Genomic DNA, 21,133 nt, shown 5'->3' with positions numbered 1-21,133 from the left:
TCAGAGATAGACCACTTGCTGAAAGGCATTTTCAGGACGATTGAAGTCTTCAGCTTAATGGATTGGACTCTCGGAGCTCTCGCTGATGGGACGGACGACAAGAATGAGACACAGATGCATCTTATTGCCTGTCTCGATAAAGCGGTAAGGGATGGTACTGTCGAGCTAATGGCCCTTTTTGCAGCTGGCATCCTTAAGAAGAGGGCTATGTTTTGTTCCTTCCTTTCGTCAGGAGTGACTCTGGCACAGAAGTCAGAGCTTTTATATGCTCTGATAACCAAACAGCTATTCCCTTCAGAGCTGGTAAAGGACTTGTCGGCTGCTCTTGCGCAACAAGTGATGCAAGACTTAATCACTAGGACTGCGAGGAAAGTTCTTCCGGCTAACTTTTTAGCCAGAAAGGAGAAGTAGACTCCTCCCACGCGTCAGCCCTTTCGTGGGAGAGCTCTTGCGAGAGGAACCCAGAGGACGGCTGCAGGAGGACAACCTAGGAAAACCCCTAAACTGCAACCAAAAACCAAAAAATGATTTCGACAACCTCCAGACATGAGTGGGAGCCAGGCTATCCCACTACTGGCGAGAGTGGAGCCAACGGGGAGCGGACGAGTGGACAATCGAAGTTCTGAAGGAAGGATACAAGATCCCCTTCCTAAGGAAGCCCCCTCTTTCGTCAGAACCGTTAGAGTTGACTGCCACTTACTCAGGAAGCAAAGCAACAGCTCTGCAGGAACAAGTCGATCAGATGCTGTCAAAAGCGGCGATAGAAATAGTAGAGGACACCTCTTCGGAGGGATTTTACAACAGACTATTTCTGGTACCAAAGAACTCGGGGGGGTTGGAGACCCGTGCTGGACGTAAGTCTACTGAACAAGTTCATAAGCAAAATCAAGTTTGCTATGGAGACAGCAGCGTCAGTCCTAGCAGGCACCAGACAAGGAGACTGGATGGTGTCGATAGACCTGCAGGACGCATATTTCCACGTCCCAATCCACCCGAATTACAGAAAATATCTGAGATTTGTTCATCAGGCAACAACGTATCAGTTCAGAGCACTTTGTTTTGGACTTAACACGGCTCCTTACGTTTTCACGCGAGTAGTGTCATACGTGTCCCTATGGTTTCATCTGGAAGGGGTACGGATATTGATGTACCTGGACGACTGGATAATCAGAGCCAAGTTGCAAGAAAAGTGTCTGGAGGACCTTCAAGTATCTATGACGATAATGCAACAGTTGGGGCTTTTAGTAAACCTAGCCAAATCACAGCTGACTCCTTCACAAGACATCATCTACCTGGGGATGAGGATTCAGTCAGTGGTTTTTTGGCTTTTCCAGCCCCGAATCGCATTATAGAGTGCTTAAGAAAGGTGAAGCTCTTCCTAGGGAGATGGACCTGCTCGGCGAGGGAATGGATGAGCCTGCTGGGGACCCTTTCTTCGATCGAGCAATTCGTCTCCCTGGGAAGACTGCATCTTCGTCCACTTCAGTTTCATCTGGCAAGTTACTGGACAAGAGACCAAGACCTCGAGACGTGGATTCCGATTCCTCGGGGAATCAAGAATCATTTGAGTTGGTGGGACAATCCCAAAAAACTTCAAGAGGGCCTCGAACTTCAACAGAAGAACCCCGACCTAGTGTTGTATTCAAACGCATCGGACGTGGGATGGGGTGCAACACTGGGGAAGGACGAGATCTCTGGTCTATGGCAAGATCATCAGAAAGAATGGCACATCAATGTGAAGGAGCTGGTGGCCATTCATCTAGCGCTTTTGCACTTCCAAGGGGAAGTCAAGAACAAGATAGTTCAGGTCAACGCGGACAACACCACGGCGTTGGCCTACATCAAGAAACAGGGAGGCACTCGTTCGGACTCCCTTTACGAGGCAGCAAAGGATCTCTTATTGTGGGCGAAAGAGAAGAACATTACTCTATTAACTCGCTTCATAGAAGGGGAGAGGAACGTCAGGGCGGATCTCCTCAGCAGAGGAAGACAGGTTCTCATGACGGAATGGACCCTACATCACGAGGTATGCAGCAGGCTTTGGAATCTGTGGGTAGAACCGACAATAGACCTCTTTGCGACACAGAGAACAAAGAGGTTACCTGTTTACTGCTCGCCAGTTCCAGACCAGGAAGCAGTGGCAGTGGACGCCTCTCTCATGGATTTGGAAGGACTAAACGCGTAAGCCTTCCCCCCATTCAAGATCCTAGACAGTCTTGAAGAAGTTCAGGGAATCGACCAATGCCCGAATGATACTGATAGCTCCGTTTTGGCCCACGAGACCCTGGATCACGGAAGTGATGGAGTGGCTGGTGGACACCCCCGTATCGTTACCCTGTCGGAGCGATCTACTCAAACAGCCACATTTAGAGAGATACCATCAAAATCTCCTCGCTCTCAATCTAACTGCCTTTCTACTATCGAAAAACTGGCAAGAGCAAAGGGCTTTTCGAGAGAAGCTGCAAGAGCAATCGCAAGAGCGAGGACATCCACGATCAAGTTGTATCAGTCTAAGTGGGACGTCTTTAGAGAATGGTGCAGGATTAGAAACATTTCCTCTTCCAATACCTCTATAATTCAAATGGCAGACTTTTTGTTATATCTACGAAACCAACAGAAACTAGCGGTTTCTACCATCAAAGGATACCGCAGTATGCTGACATCCGTTTTCCGTCATAGGAACATTGACGTATCGGGGAACAAGGATCTCTCGGACCTCATAAGGTCTTTTGAGACGGCTAAGAGAAAGGACAATCCAACTCCCCTCTTGGAATTTGGATGTTGTCCTGACGTTTCTAACCTCGAGTAGGTTCGAACCCCTCGACAAGGCTTCATGGAAGGACCTCACCAAGAAGACCCTATTCCTGATTGCGTTGGCAACAGCCAAGAGAATAGGGGAGTTGCAAGCCTTTAGCAAGAATGTAGGCTTCAGTGGGGAGAATGCAGTCTGCTCGCTGCAACTAGGTTTTCTCGCCAAAAATGAGAATCCTTCTCACCCATGGCCTAGATCCTTTACCATCCCAGGGTTATCTCATTTAGTAAGACAGGAAAAGGAGAGAGGCCTTTGTCCAGTGAGAGCCCTAAAGTTTTATATACAGAGAACCAAACACTTAAAAGGACAGACGGACAACCTCTGGTGTTCGGTAAAGAAGCCTTCACTACCTTTGTCGAAGAACGCACTGGTGTTCTTTATCAAAGACTTGATAAGGGAAGCTCACCAGAACTGTGATGAGAAAAGCTTCCCAATTCTCAAAGTCAAGGCGCACGAAGTAAGAGCTGTGGCGACTTCGATGGTGTATAGACACAACAAGTCGATGAAGGCTATTTTAGAAGCGACTTTTTGGAGAAGCAAGTCTATCTTTGCAGATTGCTACCTCAAAGAGGTACAGACCCAATATGAAGATTGTTGCTCCCTGGGTCCATACGTTGCCTCCGGCGCCATAGTTGGAGAAGGTGCTACTGCCTCTAACCCATAACCTTTTTTATACCCTTGCTTTTCTTGAACTTGGTATCACAGGTTGTCTGTGAAGGTTGTCGCAACCTTCCACAGTCTGGGATGCAAGTCTAGGTTAGGTTTTTATGGTGTGTGTTTTTAGTGTGTTAGTTGGTCAGGTGGTCAGTCCATGGCTTTGCCGGGATAGCAAGGGTGGTGGTCTAGTCATGTTAAGGTCGAGGACCGTGTGACAGCCCCACAGAGACTTTCTACAGCCCCCTGGGTGGATCGCTGGGTCTCTCAAGGAATGCAGGCTAATGAGGCAGGAAAACTTTGAAGCCAGCTTCCTTATCAGGTAAGAACCAGATTTCTGGGCTCAGCTCGTGTCGCTGCGCGAAATCTCCTTTAATCTATTATTTCTAGGGTAAATGTACTAACACATACCAGAGAATAAATAAATAAAGAAAAAGGTCAGTATAACTGACTCGCTCACCCTCCAAGAGGGTGTCGGTATGAACACTAGGCGAGTGAGACCACTACCACGAGCCAAATGCCAATAGAAATCTCCCACTACAAAAACCCTCCATGAGGGGAGCCGACCCACAGAGTGAGCAGCTCGTACTACTACTACTCCATCCCATGCTGCCGACTGCTGCGCCTCTGGTGGACTCCTTTTCAGTTAGCGCACACGAGTCACACGTGCTATTTTTCTCATCTGTGTGCCCTTTCGTTGGATTTATCTATAATGGAGCGTGCAGCTATCGCAGCAGCTAAGTTAAGTACTCAGTATTTATGGTTAGTTGGTTTTTTTTTCGGCCCTGAGACAGTATTTGCCGTTTTTTAGGTATAAATACGAACTCTCGGGTCGGAAGCATGGCAGCATGGTTCTGCCTCGTGGTGGGTTCGTTCTTGGTCTCCCATACCTAGAACATCCCCTTATCTATGTACGCTCTATATTAATTATCCGTTTTACTTAGGGTACTGTCTACTCAGGTTTGTCATGCCATGCATGTCTTTTACCTTATGTAGGCTTCTTCTATCCAGACCCTACTCCCGGCTCTTAGTATCGGCCTCTGACTAGCTTTGAGTGGTAGACTTACCTTCGGTTAGTCGTACACTCCTGGATTTTTCTCCTACTATATTGCTTTCTCTTTCTTTTTATTTTTATTTAATTATACTATGTATTTTGTTATAGTTTTAGGTTAGTTAGGCGTCTGGCTTAGCCTAGGTCCTGGCTCATTGAGCCTATACTACCGCTCATCAGTTCGGTTGCTTCCCTATAGCATCTCTGATCAGTTGGTTTTTGGCCCAGTGGGCCTATATGCTACCGCTTTTCAGTTCATTTGCTTCCCGATAGCATCTCTCTGATCAGTTGGTTTGTCCTAGGCTTATTTTGTCTTTTGTTTTGGTCTTACCGCCTCGTGGTCACTACGTGATCACGAGACAGCCAGACGCCTGCCCAGTTCACCTTCCCCCCCCTCCCGCTCTTCCATAGAGTCGGGGGAGGGTGGGTCGGTCTGCCCATGCTCGCTCCACATACCCGAGCCTGCCTCCCTCTCTCCCCCCAGGCGGAGGGGCTAGGGAGACGGGACAGACCCAGACTGGACTCGACTCTCCAGCTTCTCGGTCCGGCCTGGGGGGTAACGTGGTGGGGGGTGGGTACCTGGCCTTTCCCCCATCCGTTGCTACCTTGTCGCTCCGTGCTAGCTCGAGCCTGTATGTCTTCCCGCTCTTTCCCACCTTACTAGGGCTCCTTTCCTGATCGGAGTCCTGGCATCCAGCGGAAAGATTTTAGTCCACCAGTAGAGTGGACCGGAACATACAGTGGGTCCCTGCTAACCTTACCGTATTGCTGAGTTACTACACTCCGCTACGCACTGGACTTGGTTCCGGTTCGTTTGAGGTTTTAGGTTTAAGTGTTAGTTAGATTAAACTATAAGGTTTATCTTAAGTACCTTAAACCATCCCCCCCTCCCTTACATGGTTTCTTACCGGATCTCTCCGGGATGTTAGCCTATTCAGGCGAAGCAGGGAGGGGTTATGCCCAAATTTTTTCCGAGCTCCGGTATGCAACGGAGTTCTTCTGTCCTTTAGCCTGTAAGTGGATGTTCTTTAAGATACTCATGTGTCTTCCCCACTTACAGGCCACCAACTGAGCATCCGGGATGCGCCGCCACACTTCAGGACCCATGTGGACATGAGTTTGCCGGTCCCATGCTCCATGCGCGACTCCGCACGGGGACATCCAGGTCTGGTACCATGAGGACGTGTACCATAAGTTACGATCTGGTGAGCCAGCTTTTATTTTAGAAGGGGGGAGTATTCCATCTCCGGTAGCTGCTCCGCTTCTGTTTTAGTGCTAAGTTTTTTCATCATTCACTTTAACTTAAGGCATCCTAAGTTTAAGTTATACTTTAAGTTTTAGTTTTAAGTGATTCTAAATCTAATCTACGCCCTCTCTTTCAGGCGCCGCAGTGAGGGATACCGCACTGGCAACCCTGCGGGCCTGGTCGCGGTTTTTGGGAAGAACGCCGCCAAGGGTATGCCCTACATCCTAGAGAAGCGGTTGGCGGTATTAATCTTCCCCGGAGGCAAGGCGACAGGATACCCTCGACCCAGTAGAGGCGGCCCCGACTATCGCCTTCATCCAACAACAGCTGGCTGCCTCATTAACTGACCAAGACCAGGATATCTCCACGGGACGTCGCGACTTTAGATATTAATGTGGAAGCTATGGTAGGTGTAGAACGACCTGCTGGTCGAGGTAGGTAAGGTGGACACCCAAGGGTCACCCTTGGGTGTAACTGTTTGCTTCTACTCCTGCAACCTCTCCATCCTTCCAAGGCTTTACAGGTGAGGAATTGTATACCCTCCCTCCTGACGCTTCGGTTAGACCTAAGGTCAAGGGTCAAGCAGTGAAATCCTTGACTAAGACGTCGTCGTCGTCTAAGAAGACGACTTACGGCTTCATCCATCCCTCTCGTAAGTCTCCGGCTAGGAATCCCGGAGCAGACATGGTCTAAAGCTTCTAGCTTCCGGCTCTAAAGTCCTCGAGGAGTAAATCTCCAGAGAGAGATCTCGCACTCCGGCAGAGTCACCAGTTCGCTACCCTTGGTTCCGATTCAGAGCCACCCCTCCACCTCCGCAGCAGCTCCGGCTTTGGACTCCAATGCTGGCCTGTTGCAACAGGTGGGCGACCTGGTTGGGTCCCTAAAGAGTAGCATGGAACAAATTATCTCTCGATTGTCGGATAGGATTACTTCCCAAGACTCCATTATAGCCGGACTGAGAGAAGCCCCTCTAGCCTCTCCTCCACTTTTTTTCCAATACGAGTGGAACTCAGCTTCCTCCGTATGACTCGCTACCCTCCGTTCTCGATGAACAATCCATAGAGTAGCGTCATACGCCCCCTTCCAAGACGGTCTCATTTCTATACCGGAATTTGGAACTCGAAGGATAGAGGACTTCGAGTTCTACCCGGAAGACCTCCAGCCTCCGTTCATAGGCTACAAGCAAGGTCACAGCTTCAGCCATGGTTTCGGGATGATAGGGTACCAAAGGAGACAGTCCTCTATTCACGAGACCAGGCTCAGAGAGAATGGGCTCAGGTGTTTAGAGGACATGGATTGTTCTAAGAAACCAAGGATACAAACCTTTTAAGAGTCCCTTTACCATTTTTACAATGGATGAGAGTACCCCGGATCCCGTTCCTAACAAAAGATCGCGAGGTCTACCATCCCAGCGGACCCAGGAAGGGGGAACCTATACCTCAATTGAAGAAGCAGATCCCACCATCTCCCGATCCCTCAGCCGGAGAATTGTGGGAAGACTTGCCGAACACCTTCTCAGCTGGCAAACTCAACCGACTGTGCTATGGAGCATTTTGGTGAAAAGCTACCCAGGCTCCCAGATAGCCTTATTCAGGCTGAATTTGACGCGAAATCGCGATTAGCCAGATCAATTAACTCTATGGCTATGACCGAGGTAGCAACCATAGCCTATGGCTCAGAACCGCTTTTTAAGCTCATGACCAAATCCCTGACTCAAACGGTACAGTCAGATATGTTTGAGTTTGCCACTGCTAGAACGAATTGTAGGAAGCATGTCCTACAAGAGGCAACCATTTGGCATGAGCCGAATAGGTTACTCTCGTCTAACATCTGGGGAGCAGATCTCTTCCCAGAAGCTATGGTGAAGGAAGTCCAGTCAGAGGCTATGAGGCTGAAACCAGAGCCTTAAGGACCGTTGGGGGCCTTACGGCTAAGAGGAGGCAAGACCTAACAGCTAAAGGTAAGGGGCAGAGGAAACCAGGCGTTTCCAACCTTACCAGAAAAAGCAGCCACGCTTTCCTCAGCAAGTTCCAGCGGTGCCCTTAGTGCAAACAGCCCACCCAACCTTCCACTTCTAAAGCTCAATCACAGCCAATTTATGTGATATCCCCTCAGCCTCAGCCCTCCACCTCTTACGCCATCTCTCCTGCTTACAATCAGCCTTCGAGAGTCAGCTTCACAGAATATGACCGCTCGGGTAAAGGAGGCAGAGGTAAGCGTTCCTTTCGTGGAGAGGATCGGGAGGCCCCTTTAATAGGGAAAGCACTTCAGAGGAGGCCGAGGCGGTTACCAGAACCAATGAAGATCTTCATGGTAGGAGGGAGGGCTGTTTCACTTTCGCCACCGTGGAACTTCAGCGAATGGGCTCAGAGCATAGTGTCAAAAGGCCTGGGTTGGAGCTGGTTGACGAACCCACCTCCATCCAGACATTTCCATCAACTTCCTTCCAAGGAATTGACAGAGTACACAGAGGACCTCCTTCAGAAAGGAGCTATAGCGAGAGTCAAGAGATTAAAATTTCAAGGTCGCTTGTTCAGCGTGCCAAAGAAAGGCTCACAAAAAAGAAGGGTAATCTTAGACTTGTCCCCGCTTAAACTTAGCCATCCGCTGCGACAAGTTCAAGATGCTCACGATCTCGCAGGTGCGGACCTTACTTCCCCCGTGGGGCCGTCACCACCTCTATCGATCTTACAGACGCCTACTATCATATCCCTATTGCAAGACACTTCCGTCCGTATCTGGGTTCAAGATAGGAGAACCAGACATTCTCCTTCAAGGTAGTTCCCTTCGACTCAACGTGGCACCCAGGGTGTTCACGAAGCTAGCGGAAGTGGTAGTGCAACAACTCAGGACACAAGGGATTATGGTAGTAGCGTATCTCGACGATTGGTTGATCTGGGCTTTCACAGTCGAGGAATGCAAACAGAGCTACACTGAAAGTGATTCAGTTCCTGGAATATCTAGGCTTCAAGATAAACAGGACCAAGTCAAGACTCACTCCAGAGTCAAACTTTCAGTGGCTGGGCATTCAATGGAATCTATCCTCCCATACTCTGTCGATTCCATCAACCAAAAGGAAAGAAATAGCGAAGTCAGTCAAGCAATTTCTAAGTCACAAACTGGCGTCAAGGAGGACTCAAGAAAGGATCCTGGGTTCTCTCCAGTTGCATCAGTGACGAACGTCTTAATGAAAGCCAAACTGAAAGACCTAACCAGAATCTGGCGCTCACGAGCAAATGTCAGGTCCAGGGACAAACTATCCTCAGTCCCTCTGATTCTAAAGAATCGACTTCGGCCGTGGGCGAAAGTCAAGAATTTGTCAGTGTCAGTACCCCTTCAGTTCCCTCCACCAGGGATCACCATCCACACAGACGCGTCCTTAAGCGGTTGGGGAGGGTATTCCAGGTCAAAAAGGTTCAAGGAACTTGGTCACCTCAGTTCCAGTCAGTTCCATATAACGTACTGGAGGCAATGGCAGTGTTCTTGACTCTAAAAAGGTTGCGCCCACCAAAGTACTCCCACATAAAGATAGTTCTGGACAGCGCAGTGTAGTATTGTATAAACAGAGGAGGCTCCAAGTCACGTCATCTAAATCATGTCATAGTAGCCATCTTCCCCTGGCAGACAAGTTCAGTTGGCATCTCTCCTCCACTCACATAGCTGGAGTGAGAAACGTCATAGCAGACGCGCTATCCCGATCAGTGCCCCTAGAGTCGGAATGGTCACTGGACAACAGTTCGTTCCAATGGATACTTCAAAGAGTTCCAGGGCTACAGGTGGATCTCTTCGCATCTCAAGCGAACCACAAACTGCCGTGTTATGTAGCCCCCAACCTGGACCCTCTGGCCTATGCCACGGACGCCCTGGCTCTAGACTGGAACAACTGGAAGAAGATTTATGTCTTCCCTCCAGTGAATCTTCTCATGAAAGTTTTAAACAACTCAGGACATTCAAGGGTCAAGTGGCTCTAGTAGCCCCAGACTGGCTGAAGAGCAATTGGTATCCCTTAACCTAACTGGAACTGGGCCTTCGTCCTCTTCGGAATCCCATCCCAGGCTCTCCCAGTCAGTACAAACGAGACTGTGTTCGCTTCCTCAGGGATTCTCAAAACCCTAACTTTATGGATTTCATGAAGTTTGCGGCAAAAAGAGATGCGAATATTGACCCTCAGAATATTCTCTTCCTGGAATCCGATAAAAGGGATTCAACTTTGAGACAGTATGATGCTGCTGTCAAAAAGTTAGCAATCTTCCTGAGAGAATCAGGATATTAGAATCATGACAGTTAATTCAGCTATATCCTTTTTCAGATCCTTATTTGAAAAAGGTTTAGCAGCTAGCACGATTACGACAAACAAGTCAGCCTTGAAAAAGATATTTCAATTGGGTTCAACATAGACTTGACGGATTCCTACTTCTCGTCTATTCCTAAGGCATGTGCTAGACTTAGACCTTCTGTAAGGCCTACGTCAGTTTCATGGTTCTTAAAAAACGATGTTCTAAAACTGGCTTCAGAAACCGATAATGACACATGCTCGTTTATAATGCTCTTAAGAAAAACCCTATTTTTATTAAGCTTAGCTTCAGGAGCAAGAATTTCAGAACTGTCGGCTTTATCCAGAGATCCGGATCATATTCAATTCCTTCCCACAGGGGAAGTCCTACTTTCTCCGGAACGTAGCTTTTAGCAAAGAATGAAGATCCTTTGATGAGGTGGGAACCTTGGAAGGTACTACCCCTTCCACAAGATATATCTCTTTGCCCAGTTTCAACCTTACGAGCCTTTCTGTCCAGGACCTCCTCATCCTCTTCGGGCCCCCTCTTTAAGAGGGAAAAAAGGTGGAACTTTATCCATTAAAGGCATCAGGCAACAAATCCTGTACTTTATTAAGCAAGCCAATCCTGACTCTTTCCCGAAAGCACATGATGTCGGGCAGTAGCCACCTTTCAATTAATTATTTCCAACATATGAAACTTCGATGAGTTGAAAAAGTATACCGGATGGAAATCGCCGACAGTGTTCAAACGTCACTACCTTAAGTCCTTGGGAAGCTCTGAAATTTTCAGCAGTAGCAGCGGGTAACATAGTTTCCCCTGACTCTAGCTAATCTGTAGTAGAAGATTCAGTCCTCCTTTCTACCTGCCTCACCCAACAGTTCGTCTATTCTGCCTTGTTCATTTACATTCACCTTGTGTCTTAGCTGCTTTTATGATGGTGTAGTGGGTGCCCCTTATTTTTTTGCTAGGGACACTCACAGATATTATAGTTTATTGATCTCATGGATGTTACCCCCTTATTTTTATGCTAGGGGATACATTATTATAATGGTTACGGGTTTTGTATATTAAGTCATATACATTCCATTTATATTATCATTGTTGATTAATTTGTTCATTTGATTATATTAATTGCTATAATATTTTAGATACATGCCTTTACACAGATACCATTTTGATACACCTGTAAGCATTTTACCTCTGTATATATGTAAATTACCTTATGTTAAGAAACATGATTAGAATTAAGTGTAATTTAAGCATATTTCTATTTTTGTATCACTGTGTATATGTATCTTTTTAGCAAATTATATCCTTTTTATATTTATTTTATCTTTTATTTGAGACCCATTCTGTATTTATTTTATCACTTTTTATTTACAATCTTGTGCTATTTCTCTGGTACGATTTCGCGCAGCGACACGAGCTGAGCCCAGAAAGGGATTTTGACGTAAGGAAAAATCTATTCTGGCGATTGGCTCGTGTCGCCAGCGAAATCCCACCCTACCCATCCCTTCGCCCAAGATTGTCTGCTAACTCAGGATGGGCCACCAGAGGCGCAGCAGTCGGCAGCATGGGATGAGTAGTAGTAGTACGAGCTGCTCACTCTGTGGGTCGGCTCCCCTCATGGAGGGTTTTTGTAGTGGGAGATTTCTATTGGCATTTGGCTCGTGGTAGTGGTCTCACTCGCCTAGTGTCATACCGACACCCTCTTTGGAGGGTGAGCGATGTCAGTTATACTGACCTTTTTCTTTATTTTATTTATTCTCTGGTATGTGTTAGTACATTTACCCTAGAAATAATAGATTAAAGGAGATTTCGCTGGCGACAAGTACGAGCCAATCGCCCAGAAAATAAGATTTTTCCTTACGTCAAAAATCCCTTTATTAGTTTCAGCTAAATTGTAGCGATAATAATTTACGAATTCCCACGGTGTTGAGGTTCTCTAACCCACCACCAAAAGGTGTCAATCAGCTATATATATGTAACTACCAGGGAAGTTAGATATTTAAAAATGGTATTTTCATTTTAAAATAAGTTTTTAAATATACTTACCTGGTAGTTACATATATATAAAGGTCCCTCCCTCCTCCCCTCTGAGAACAGGGGCATGGAATTTCTGAGGACAAATGGAAATGGTTCCAGGTACCTGGATAGAGGGAGCACAGGTATGATCACCTGACCGTCTATCGGCGATAGCCGCAAATTTTGAATTTCTGCCGTGCGCGCGACAAATCGGCGGGTTAAAGCTATATATATATGTAACTACCAGGTAAGTATATTTAAAAACTTATTTGAAAATGAAAATACCATTTTTTATGGGGCTGTCTGTTGCTGTTAAATATTTAATTGAGGACAATAATTTACATGGACAGGAAAACTACTCTTCCTTATTGTAGTATACCCCATACTGAGCTATTTGGTTGCTTTTAAAAGTAATTTTATGGAAAGTAAGATCTAAGATGTCCTGTTACTCAGTTTGTTACTGTGATGAAAAAAACTTTGTAAACTTGCAGATAAAAATTCAGATACATTTTATTCTGTTTTCAGGTACTGTTGTGTCACTGACAAATTTAGCTAACTCTGTTGCACGAAATATGGAACGGTTGTCATTGGATGCTGATCATGCAGCAAGAAGTGAGGCTGGACGTCGTTATCAGTCCTCAGGTCTTGCTCATGGCCTTATGCAAGGTCTCTCTGCCTTTGGGATATCCTTATTAGGTAGGAAATTATTAGAGCAGAAATAATTTTGCATGTACTAAACGAAACAAAAAAATTTTCTGGTTGAATTTTATGCTGTAACAGGTAGTCCCTGGGTTACGACAGGGGTTCTGCTCTTGAGACACGTCGCAATCCGAAAATCGTTGTAAGCCGGAACATCATAAAAAATCATAAGAAAACCTTACTTTTAATGCTTTGGGTGCATTGAAAACTCTGTAAACTGTATTCATATTGCATTTTTCATCAAAAAAACTTTTAAATATTGATTATTTTGCATTTTTGGTGTCATATTTCATCTGCCAGATGAGTGCTGTAGGCGTTGTAACCCTGGAACATGCGTCGTAACCCTTGAACATGCGTCGTAACCCTGGAAATAATTTCTGATGAATATAATTGAAAAGCACCTTAACTTCGGAACGTCGAAAGCCGAGACCGTCGTAACCCGGGGACTGCCTGTATTTGAAATGTGATGTTTTTCCTTAAAACCAGGGTATATTTCATCATCATTTACATTTATACATTAGGTTTTCCCCTAACAATGTTGGATGTTTGTTGATTTTTGTCTGCTATCCTCTGTCTTGGGCACTTTCTACTTGAATCCCCATCAATCCAAATCTTTACCTTTATCTCATCTGCCTCTTCTGTAGCTTTCCTGATGGTTGATGTTTTAAAATTTCAGTATACAGTTGACTCCTCAAATTTCGTATTTTTTCATCGGTAAGTAAATGGACTAATTTTGAAAAGTTTTCTTGCCATCTGGCTAGACCAGCAGTCAACCCACAGATGATGGATGTAGGCTGGAAGTGTAAATTAGAGAAGTTTTGTGCTCCATAAAGCTTTTAAATATATATATATATACCTATTCTGTTTCATCACAAACCCATTATTTTCAAAATATATAACCCATTTTGTGTGTTTGTGTGAATTCCAGACACCAAATTCCTGTAGAAGAAAATGAAGAAGATTGATTACGTCTGCTTGGTTAGTATCTGGTCTCTTTAGGTCCTAGTGCCTAGGTGTGTTACTTTTATGTGTTCATAAAGCTCCCAGAATTTGAGTTTTGCATATGAAACTTACCCAGTAAATATATAACCATTAGTTTCCATGTACGGCAGCCTAATTCAAATTTTGCCGGTAGCACTTCGATTGCTCAGTGTAGGTACACAATGCTGTCCCCCAACAGCAATACCAGGAACGACTTAGCTAAGCACTTCATTCTGTTTTATTATTTAATTACTGGTTTAGGCTATGTGCAAGTCACCAGTTAATAATTACCTTTGAAGTAATTATTGAAGGTTGCATCATTCTCTTAGGTTTTTCCTTGCTTTTGGGATTTTCTTTTTCAGCTACGTATAGGCTATTATTGTCGCAAGTCGCCAGTAAATATGTGAATGTTAAGACATTCTTTTTTGCCAAATGTTTGCAATCAGGCCAACATGTTTTGTTTACCGTGTCTGTGATACTCATCACTTTCCTTTGCAGAGACTGAAATTGTGGAGGTTGGAAAGTAGTAAGGAGAGAATGGTGTTAATGTTTGGTTACGTTGGGCTTTGGGAGAGGAGGCTTTCATGGCCTCAGCATACGGAGGTATTTTCCAGGTGTCACACAATTGTGAACGTTTCACATCTTAGCTACGAGCCTCCAGCTTGCTTGACAGACTGGAGCACAGGCCACTTGAGTCAATTATCGGGCCACGTAATCGGTTACTGATTTTGATTACTACTTTGAATTTCTGATAATTCTTCTAATGATTTCTTCTTGAGTAATCGGTTATTTGTAAGTATTCTTTTATATTAGGGTCGAATTTGCTTTGAGTCTTTAATATGAAAACGGTGATGTAAATACATATGTCAGTTTTTTAGGTTATGTTATTTAAAAATACTTACATACATCTGAATATATGAAATTATAGTATTTGTTTTATTCGTATATCACTAATTGGAGAATAAAGTGGTGTTTGTACATCACTAAAGAATGATTAGCTTTGATACTTTAATGCAAAAACGTCTTGTTGATATAAAATTATTATTATTTTTTAGAAGTTATACATACATTTACATTATTTTTAGATTCATGTCCTGAGCATATGAAATGCTAATGTTATTCAGACATTATGAATGGTTTCAGGCCTAGATGCCAGAATTTCTTATAGTGATATGTAAAGTATATAGTTAGTAATTGATTACAAATGCCACTGGCATTTTGCCTCTTGCCTCCCGTCTGTCACCTGCCGACTCCCCTTGACTCCCGCCTCCCAAACCTAATGCCAGTTCTCTTCTACTACCCCTCCTATCTTAGTCATTTGCTCTTGTGCCTGGCTCCTACTTGTCCCTCGATTTTCCTAGACAAAGGTCACTGTCCCGCTCCCCCACACCGGGGAAAACACATACTGGAGGTCCAAGGGAGGTCGGTGGTTACATACAAGTAGTTGCTCCCTCAGTCAAACCTATTGTCGGTCCTAGGTCTCGACAGACAGCTGCTGGAAAGGCGTCCTTCTAAATGTGTGTTAGAGGAGGTGACTAGTATTTGGCCTCTTGTATCTCCTAGACTTGAAGTCACTGTCGTGCTCCTCCGCACCGAGGAGAAGACATTCTGGTAGTTGAAGGAATCCGAGGGGGTTGCTCCCAGTAGTTGCCCCTTCGGTCGAACTTATAGCTTTTTCCAGGTGTCGGCAGACAGCCGTTGAAAAGGCGTCTTGATAGGTGTGTAGTGAGGAGGTTTTTCCCCCTCGGTCGAACTCGTCATGTGTTTATAGGTTTTGACTGAACGCTGTTAGAAAGGTGTATCTTTTACTAGTTAACAGTTGTCATCCTATTCCAGCGGTTCATCACCTCATAGATCGCGTCGATGGCGTGACCCTTTGGTCTCTCGACCTCTGAAGAGGTATTCTTCAGTCGATGAAGCCTTGTCCCCTGGCAGTCATGCTTGTCTGACTCCTCACAGTTGATGTTTGACTTGCGACTCAGCTGATTCGACTCACAATCGATGTTCGACTAGCGACTTAGCTGATCTGACTCTTGGTTGATTTTCAACTTGCGACTCAGCTGATTCGACTGAAGGGATTCCGATGGGATTTTTCCCCCTTGGTCAAACTTGTCATGCATTTTTTTGTTTCGATTGAATACTGCTGAAAAGGCGTCTAGTGACTAGTGCTCAGTAGTCATCAGATTAAAGAAAAGTTAAGTATTTTACTTAATTAGTATTAATATTGAAGGCCCTGTACTAGCACCTAGAGTTAGAAGCATCGTAAGGGACCTCTTGCTGCTGATAGCCAGTGCTCTCCCAGGCGTTCACAGTCAAGTGTGTGGACTTGCTCGCCCTCACAAATATGCTCTTAAAAGTAAAAGTAGGACCGACTTGTCATCTGCTGAAGAGGAAGTGGATCAGAACTCTGCTCCTGCGTTGGTATATTTAAGCTTTCTCAAATACTTTTGCTCTGGACACTCATTTAAATATTACCAATTCTCATGATGAGCACCAGGTATTGGCGCCTAGGTGCTTGAATCTCTCGTATTGGATGTTTTTTGTCGAACGCCAGTCCCCATCCAGGTGCTCTGCACCATCTGAGGCATCCACTCCCTTGCTCCAGCTCGCTTGGCGCTTTCCACGCCTCACCTGGCATCAGCTGTTGGTAGTCTGGTGCTGCCTGTTGGATGCCCGACGACACAGTCTCCTTGTTCATCTTCGTTGACACTGGGGGATCTTTTGCTAGCCACCACTTGAACAGGACCTCACAAGAGTTGAGGAAGAGGTTCTCTGTGTAGTCCTCTTCTGGAAGTTTTGTTCACGGAGAAGACAGATGCATGGCGAGAAGTGGTAAGTTTTCGCCAACTTTTGGCACAGTAAACTCTACTCGACCTTCGCAGTCCTGCAGTCAAATCAGTTGTAGTAAGAGAATGCTCCTTTTGGTGAGTGAAAACTTCTGCTCTCCCTTTGGGAAATTTTTTTTCGCTGAGGCGAATACGTTTTTTAAGTCTTTGGATTGCTTTCATCACTGGAAGTTAATGATTACGTGCGTTATCACCTGCTCCCTCTAGTGCCGAGAAAAGGGGGCAAGAACAGTCATCCTCCTCTCTTTTTTCCCTTGCTACTTCCTGGGTTACACTGGGCATGGGCAGGACGAGGGAATGAGAGGAACTCTACGGATCATACTCCCCAGAGTTCAGATACGAGAGCCTATGTTCCTGGTTCGATCTTAGGATCTTTCCAGTATTCCAGTTTTGGGAGCAACCTGTTCGGCATGAACTAGTTGTCTTCAGTGTCCTGTTATCGCCGTAGAAGCTTCCCTTCGGGATAGCTTCACCTTCGTTCTCTTCATTAGAGAATGAAGGTGGTCTGCTTCCAGTCCTTATTCTTTTTCTCTTCGAAGTGAAAAAGAATTAGGCTGACGCTTGATCAACAAGAGCCTACAGAATATACTCCTCGGGTGTTTGATTGAGATGAATAGTACCTTCTCTTGATTAACCTGTAACTCAGGACAGCCTTTCAGGCCTCCCAAGAGTTTCCGATTTTGATTTTGAGACGACTAGTGGTATTGTTTTGGCAACACCACAGGGTTCTTTCCCTCTTGTTTCGGTTAACATGTAGGTGCGTGAGGGTATCTTTCGTACACTCGATAGCTCTATGAGACAAATGCATTCCAAGGCGGAATGTGCGACCAGGCAACTCAGACTATGGAGTCAAGTGAGGAGCAGAGTACTGCCTTCTCACTGAGTGTTTGTTCTCAGTATTGTTTCTCCTCTGTCGTTGGCTCTGGACTCTCGCTTATGGTTTATATTTTGTCCTTCACATTTGCCATTGCCAGAATCATCGGACAGAGATATGTCTCATTAGACTCATTATCATCTTTTTGTCTACCTGACACTACAGCAGAAGCCTATAAGTCTTCTACTTTGTCGCAATTGATCCATAGGCCACTGCGATGATTCAGAATGATTTTTCAGACAAACACCGTTTTTTTTCCATATACATTTTCTGTTTCATAAAGTGTTCATCTACTAATTGTTCACCCTGAATTGGAGTGAATGTAGGAAGAGAGCCTGCCTGATAACTCTTTCCAGTGTAAAGAGAAGTTTTCCTCCCAGAATCCATCTCTTCCTCCTCTGTCTAAACGTTTCTTCCATTTTGCATGGACTTCATGTTTGAGGCTCACTCAGTGTTGTGGTGTGTTTTTTGGTCTACTTTGAAGGGAAGCTCAGGATGTAAGAATAGTCTATACTTCCTTAGTTCTCAGACATTTGCTCTTTACACCCATTCTGCTATCGCTTCTTATATTTTTATATCTTCAAGACCATTTTTAGTGACTGGCATGGGATCGCGGAAGGAAGCACAGGATTTTTTATTATTATCTCTTCACCTTTTCAGTAAGGTGCTGAGTTTAGAGAGCCAGGGTGTACAGTGTAACCTGGAGCACCCACAACTCTCCGTGGATGGGTCTTGACTCTATTTCAGTGTAGGTGTAAGTGTTTTCTGGTTGTTTCATTTTGGTGCTGTTCCCAGGGCAAGGGCAGGCACCTATCGTATTTTTGCTAGCCATAGAAGCATTTCCCTCGCTGCAAAGTTTCCCCTAAGTATGAGGCAACCCTTGGCTCTACCGCCATGCCACTACAAGTTATGATGAGCGCCAGCCAGAGGCAGTATTCATCTACATAGCTCTCTTAACTGATGGGTACAACAAGTGTTGTTTTTTCAATGCTAGCAACTTTTCTATTTCAAATTCATTACATGACTCAATGCTTTGGAGTAGAGTATGTCCATGACCCCACCTCTGTTCAATGTGTTACAAAGGTTCCAACCTTGGTACAGTTTTAAAAGAGAAAATAAGTTGGTAGCAATGACTGTGTAGCAGCAAGGCACTGAAGGTGACATTCGTTTTCTCTCTCTCTCTCTCTCTCTCTCTCTCTCTCTCTCTCTCTCTCTCTCTCTCTCTCTCTCTCTCTCTCTCTCTCTCTCTTAACCAATCTCTCACAATTACTTAAGGCAATTATATGAGACTCGTGAACTACAAAAATACATTTATTTAAGAGCAAAGCATTAACTAAATAAATCAGGTTCTTAACAAAGTGATTAACTGAAAAGTTAAATTAAAAAATCCAAATAACTCAAATAACCCTGGGGATCGAACTAAACCCGTCCACCTCTTTCTCTACACTAACCAACATTAGTTAGTCATAAAACTAGGAAAGTCATAGCACAGTCATAAGTAACACCATAACTACGGGACTATTAGTTAAGTTCCCATCTCTAAATAAGTTACCAATCAAAGGTCAGTGGAATAGGACATTTTTGAAATAAATATTCAAAATACAAAGACGTGCCACACTTGGCTTAAAAGTAAGTATGCTTACCCATTCAAGCACTAATTACACACTAATTAAAAATACAATAAAAGGAGCCATCTTGGCCCTTTGCCGACTTCATATCGTTCTCCATCTTAGTTAACTTACTCTCCCATTACGAAGGGGAATAGCTCGCATGTACGCAAGCATGAATTCACTCACGATACACTCCCAGATAAGTGTCATCATAGTTTTGTCACTAGTTCATGACGTCATATACTGATCATAGCCACACCTATGAATCTGCCCAAAACCAGAGTCTCTAGAAGCATGTTTGCTTTCACCTTTTACACGGGCATAGGACGTGGTCTGTTCTGCTTAGGCAGCGACCTTCGACATCTCGCCAACCAAAGTGGTCGTGTCAACATTTTTCGAAGCTGATGCTGTCTTGTCACTTTAGGACCTCTGTTTCCATGGAGAGTCAAAATGATGACTTCTACATTTCAAGTCATTGCTCATCACGTCCTCTCATCATTTAACAAAAAAAAAAGGCAACTCAAGGATACAAATCTTATTTATAATAAGACTCATATTCAAAAGTATTTTTATAATAAAATTAGGTTTTGTAGATACTTACCCAGTAATTATATGATCGGAGCCCACCCACCTCCCCTCTGATGGGCATAATTCATAAAACAGAATGAAGTGCTTAGCTAAGTCATTCCTGGTATTGCTGTTGGGGGATGGCACTGTGTTCCCCCCGTATTCGCGGGGATGTGTACCAGACACACCACCCTCCCCATGAAAAGTTGAAACCCGCGAATAGTCAGAACCACCACTGAAAATGCTTATAACTGCTTATCTTGAAAGTTCATTTACTCCCCCACCCCCCTTCCTCCAAGTGGATAAAAAGACTGGGAATTGCTATTTTTTCATTAATCTTATCAATATTTGAAAATTAGTTATATGGTAAATCATTTATTTATATTACAAAACAAATACACATACGTAAAGTAGAGAGAAGAGAGAGAGAGAGAGAGAGGGACCGAGAGAGAGAAGAGAGACGAGAGAGAGAGAGAGAGCGAGGAGATGAGAGAGAGAGAGAGAGAGTTATCCTTATTTAAAAAGGGTGAAAATGGATAGATTATTGGGTATTTCTTTAAAATACTAATCACATATGAATTTTGGAAATTAGTTATTAATATTATTAATACGTATTAATTATTAATTATGTGAAAAATGTTTCCAATAAACATTATCACAATGTACTACCTTAGAAACTTCTCGCATCTCAATATAAAAGAAAAGAAGAGAAGAGAGAGAGAGAGGAGAGAGAGTGAGAAGAGGAGAAGAGAGAGAGTGGTTAAATCCGTATTTGAAAGAGTGGAAATGGAAAGGTTATTGTAGTATCTCTTTTAGAATACTATCACATATGATTTTTGTGGATTATACAGTTATTATTATTATTATTATTATTGAAAATATAAAATAATAAACATATTATACATACATGTACCATCAAAATCTCTCATCTCAGTAGAGAGAGAGAGAGAGAGAGAGAGAGAGAGAGAGAGAGAATAACTCCTTGACTCCGACTCCTTCCCCTCCGCTAATTCGTTTATCAGACTGTCATTTACTCCCACACCCCCCTTCCTCCAAGTGGATAAAAAGACTGGGAATTGCTATTTTTTCATTAATATTATTAATATTTGAAAATTAGTTATATGGTAAATCATTTATTTATATTACAAAACAAATACACATACGTAAGTGAGAGAGAGAGAGAGAGAGAGAGAGAGAGAGAGAGAGAGAGAGAGAGAGAGAGAGAGAGAGAGAGAGTTATCCTTATTTAAAAGGGTTAAATGGATAGATTAGTGTATTTCTTTAAAATACTATTCACATATGAATTTTTGAAATTAGTTATATTATTAATACGTATTATTATTATTATGTTGAAAATTTCAATAAACATATACACATGTACTACCTTAGAAATTCTCATCTCAATAAAAGAGAGAGAGAGAGAGACGAGGAGAGAGAGAGAGAAAGAGAGTTATGTTATTTTGAAAGAGTGCAATGGAAAGGTTATAGTAG

The 21,133-nt window shown here is 44.0% G+C and overlaps 1 protein-coding gene across 1 annotated transcript in view; it reads left to right on the top strand.

Annotated features, from left to right (window-relative positions):
* LOC135201222 (intermembrane lipid transfer protein VPS13B-like) overlaps window positions 1-21,133 on the top strand; it is a 295,068-nt gene that overhangs the window by 210,651 nt on the left and 63,284 nt on the right. Inside the window, exon 36 of the mRNA XM_064230099.1 lies at window positions 12,591-12,761. Coding sequence (XP_064086169.1) covers window positions 12,591-12,761 — 171 coding nt within the window. The remainder of the gene's footprint in view (window positions 1-12,590; window positions 12,762-21,133) is intronic.

Source organism: Macrobrachium nipponense, chromosome 28, assembly GCF_015104395.2.
Source record: "Macrobrachium nipponense isolate FS-2020 chromosome 28, ASM1510439v2, whole genome shotgun sequence".
Lineage (NCBI taxonomy): Eukaryota > Metazoa > Arthropoda > Malacostraca > Decapoda > Palaemonidae > Macrobrachium > Macrobrachium nipponense.
Note: the sequence above shows the minus strand (reverse complement) of the source record. Positions and strands in the feature narration are given on the sequence as shown.